The sequence below is a fragment of the Gavialis gangeticus genome, unplaced genomic scaffold, assembly GCF_001723915.1.
Source record: "Gavialis gangeticus isolate Ggan-Ray unplaced genomic scaffold, GavGan_comp1, whole genome shotgun sequence".
Taxonomy (NCBI): Eukaryota; Metazoa; Chordata; order Crocodylia; family Gavialidae; genus Gavialis; species Gavialis gangeticus.
In genome coordinates, this window is record NW_017728960.1 from 1,250,574 (window position 1) to 1,254,900 (window position 4,327).

Here is a 4,327-nt window from a genome sequence, read left to right on the forward strand (position 1 = left end):
GCTCTGGGGGCAGCAAGGGCTGCTTGCAAGGTGCTTGGAGTAGACTCCTCAAATCCTACAGCTTCCTGGGCCTGGTGGGGCGGGTAGAGGGCTGCTGGGTGCCCCCACCCCCCAGCTGGCAGGACCGCTCCAGCATCGCCAGGAGAGTGGGAGGGAGCCCAGGCCTGTTACAGAGCTGGCCCCAGGAGGGATCCAGCTGTTGAGGGGGGCAATACACACCCCTGCCTGGAAGGGCTTGGGCTGAGACCTACCTCACTCGTTACATGTCGCCCTGCAATGGGTCAGGCTCTGCCCCTGGGCTCAGAGACCAGATCGCGGGCATCGGCAGGGATCAGACGGCAGGGTCGGGAGCTCTGTTCTGCTCCATTATTTTGGCTTTGCACAAAACAGACGCCAAAAGGTGGCATGGGCAGAGCGCCGGGGCACCCATGTCTCAACAGGTTCGTTTTCTAAGCATCGTTAATGATGCTTCTTGTCCCGTCTCACTTCTCAAACTATTCAACCTCCCCTCAGATCTCCACCTGGGTCTTGTTGCACCAGGATCACTGTCTTTCCGGTGCCAGGCGCTGCATGTTATCACACAGCCTTTTCCCATGTCCTGGGGGGGTGTTGAAGAGGCATTGCCCCAGCTCCCAGGCCCCGTCCATGCGCTCCCACTCCCTAGCCCAGCAGCCAGGGCAGCTGAAACTTTCTCAGCACAGGCGAAGGATCTGGGGCACCGACCAGCACAGGAAGTTTATCTACCCGTCACCAAAACCTGGGCCCCAGCCTGGTTGCATCAGGCAGCCTCCACTCTGGGCCCGCTCTGGGGCGGTGCTGAGTGCGCTGCAAGCAAACCCCAGGGTGAAGATGCAACTGTTCCCCCTGGGGAAGACTCTTTTCAGCCCTCCTGGCTTGTACGGGGAAACAGCTGCCCTCAGAGGCTGGCTGTTCACTGGGGATCCCATCGCTTCCCCCAGCGGCGTGTGAAACCCGTGCGGGGGCTGAAAGGCGGCTCCAGGCCTTTGAGCCATCCAGGTTGAGCTTTTGGGACTGTCCCCTTTGAGATGAAGGACAGAGTCTGGGGAAGGGGAAATGAGCTGCGAGTCACCCCCATGCTCAAGACTCTCCCTGCAAGCACAACAGTCCCCAGGCCTCAGTTTCCCCATTGCCAAGTGCCTGGAGGGCAGGTCAGGAAGGAGAAATGTCAAGCTCATGCGCAGGAGCCAGCAGCCCTCGGGCTCAAGTATTGGGGCACGGTGGAAGATTTCCCCAGGAGCACCCCAATTGCAAACAAAGCCCATTGCTTTTACACCCCCAAACCCCGCATCAGGGCCCCGGGGCAGCCTGCGACGTGGCTGCAGCCTGTTCTCTGCCCCTGCCAACGCCCAGCTGCATTCCCAAGCGTCTTATCAGCCTTGCTGTGCTGCCCTGAACCCCCGCCAGCGCCTCTGCATCCACTCTCCAGCCCAAATCTGGGCATCATGCTCCTGCCGCATGGCTGGGGAGAGCCAGCCCCCTCCACACACACACATATTCACCCACATACACGCTTGTGCATGCCCCAGCACAGTCACCATTGCTGCAGCCGCCTTGTTGGCTCATGTCCAGGCAGCCCCAGATCCTGCTCCCCACCACCCCAAGACCACTTTGCAGGTCCCGAGCTCCTTACCAGATCTCATCTCCCACCCCCAGACCCTCCCTGGGGGCTTCCCTTGCTCCTGCTGTTGAAGGGAGGGTGGGAGCCAGGGCAGGGTGTCGAGGCAGGGCCTGATCCTGCATCTCTCCACCCTGTGCAGGAGCCGATGGCCTGGAGCCCCTGGAGCCCCTGCTCTTCAGTACCTTCCACCCCTTTGGCCTGGGCAGATCTGAGGGCTCAGCCCCAGCCCTGGAGGGATGTAGGGAGGCCTTGGCTGGGCCCCAGCAGGGACAGCTGCACCCCAGCTCCCAGAGGGAACACGCCCCTTCCAGCCAGGTAGGTGTTGGGAGGTGTGGGCCGGGGAGGGCAGGGCTGTGCAGGGCTTGAACAGGGTCAGTGTGTGGTGTTGGCACCCTGTCTGTCTGCCAGCTATAGGTAGATAATAGCCACACTGCGGGACCAGGGCAATTCTATCTGCCCTTCCCTAACCCTATCGCTAATCCTAACCCTTGCCCTGCAGCTGCGGTGGGCAGCCCCCCATGCACAGAGTGGGTTGCAGCCACCCATCCTCATGCAGGGCTCTTTTGTTCTCCCTCCTCCCCCTGCAGACCCCTTCTGCCTCAGCTGCCAGGCTACCCTGGCTGGTCCCAGGCTCTGGCGAAGCTGCGGCTGCGCTCCGGGCCAGCACCCAGGCTTGGTTCGAGCAGACGCAGGCAAGCGGAGTCCTCCCCGATGGCCAGCGCCCCGACTGGTTCCACGGCTTCCTCAGCAGGAGGTGAGGGGCAGAGGGGTGCTGGGGTCGCCCCGGGAATAGCATTCCCCAGACCGTCACGGTCCTGCACCCCCATGGGAATACAGCGCCAGGGCGGGAGGAGCAGCGGGGCCCAGCGGTAGCGCAGAAGGGAAGGGGAGCCCAGACATCCGGGTTCTCTTACCTGCCCTGGGGACCAGAGCAGAAACCATGGGAGCCAGGACGCCTGGGTTCCTCCCAGCCCTGGGGAGGGAGTGTTGTTGGGTGGGCAGAGCCAGGACACCTGGGTTTTTTGCCCTGTTCTCAAGCTGGGCTTGACCTGAGATGCCCTCAGATCTGCTTTGGGCCAAGCACCGGGTGCCCCGGGCTCCGAGCAGCATGGGTGCCCCAGGCTCCCATGTGCTCAGACGTGCCCACGTGTCCTTCTCCCCCTCCGCACAGGGAGTCCGAGCAGCTGCTGCAGGACAAGCCGCTGGGCTGCTACCTCATCCGCTTCAGCGAGAGCACAGTTGGCTTCGTGCTGTCCTACAGGTGAGCACCCAGGTGTCCCCGGAGTCTGCCCCCGGTTGCCCTGGCTGGGATGGGAGCCCTGGGTGAGGACCCCGGGAGGAGGATCCAGAGACACACATTGCCCTCGCCCAGCCAGGCTCTCACCTGTCACCCCCAGCCCAGCCAGGCTCTCAGGGGCTGCCTCGGTTTCCCCAGGGGCTGGGATCGCTGCCGGCACTACATCCTGGACCAGCTGGAGGATGGGCACTATGTGATCCTGGGGGAGGATAGTGCTCACACCAGGCTGCAAGAGCTGCTACAGCACTATACCTCGGCCCCCATCCACCCCTACTACGAGCTCCTCACCGTGCCCTGTGCCTGGGTAAGAGGGGCCCTGCCATGCTGTCTCCACCTGCCCTGACACGTCTGGACTGCCAGGGCAGCAGCGGGGGCTTGTCTCTGCCATGTGTGTCATGAGCCTTGTAGCATCACTGGGGATTCTCCAGCCCGCACAAAAGGGGCATGGGCAGCAGAGACAGGGTCAAAATTGCAGGCAGGGGCAGAAATAGCCCCATTACCCTTCCCTAAGCTACAACAGGGCAGAATTGCACCCCTATTACAGAGAACATGACCCCAAGCTGGGAGAGGGGAGGGCAGAGAAGAGAAAAAAACCCAGGCGTCCTGGCTCTTACAGACACTCTCCGCCCAATGCTGGGGGGAGTAGACCCCAGGTGTCCTGATGCCCAGGCCTGCGCTTTGCACCCGTGCCATGCACTTCTCTTTGCAGCGGTGCTGTTGCTCAGCTCCCCCCTCTCCTCCCCCAAACTTTACTGCAGAATAACAAGGACCCAGTAGGCACCGGGATCCCAGCAGGGGCCGAGGCAGCAATGCTCCCCCACGCTGCGTTGAGCCCAGCGTACAGCGTCGTGCACAAGCAGCGCCAAGCCACCGGCCAGGGCTGCTCCTCGCCAGAGGTGAGATGGGACCGGATGAGGGGCAAGCACGGTTTTGCTTCTCCGGCCCCAGACTCACTGCATCTTTGCTCCCCCAGGCTGCCTGTCCCGGCCCCCTGCTCCCTGCCAAGGCTACTCGGGTCCCCAGCAGCCCCTGGATGGCCACAGCACCCCCCACCCCTCCCTCCGCCCCCGAGGCCAAGTACCAGCAGCTGCTGCGCTTCCACACCTACGCCGAGCCCTGTGAGGGGCCCGTGCTCCCCGAGCACCGCATCTACCACGAGCCTGACGAGCCCATCCCCTTCTACGCCGTGGGCCGGGGGTCGCCCCGGGACCTCAGCCCTGAGAACATCTACTCCGAGGTGGACGTTGCACAGGAAGTCCAGCTCACGATCTCCACGCTGCCCCCTGGCCTCGGCCGGGCCCGGACGCTCTCCACGCCCCGCCGGCTTCACCGCAGCGTGTCCAGCCAGGGATCCAGGCGCCGTCGGCTGCTGGCAGCTCCCAGCAGGGACA

General features: G+C 63.5%; 1 protein-coding gene across 1 annotated transcript in view; it reads left to right on the plus strand.

Annotated features, from left to right (window-relative positions):
* SH2D2A (SH2 domain containing 2A) overlaps nt 1–4,327 on the plus strand; it is a 21,921-nt gene that overhangs the window by 306 nt on the left and 17,288 nt on the right. The window contains exons 2-7 of the mRNA XM_019511203.1: nt 1,779–1,954; nt 2,227–2,393; nt 2,811–2,900; nt 3,075–3,240; nt 3,695–3,832; nt 3,910–4,323. Coding sequence (XP_019366748.1) covers nt 1,779–1,954; nt 2,227–2,393; nt 2,811–2,900; nt 3,075–3,240; nt 3,695–3,832; nt 3,910–4,323 — 1,151 coding nt within the window. The remainder of the gene's footprint in view (nt 1–1,778; nt 1,955–2,226; nt 2,394–2,810; nt 2,901–3,074; nt 3,241–3,694; nt 3,833–3,909; nt 4,324–4,327) is intronic.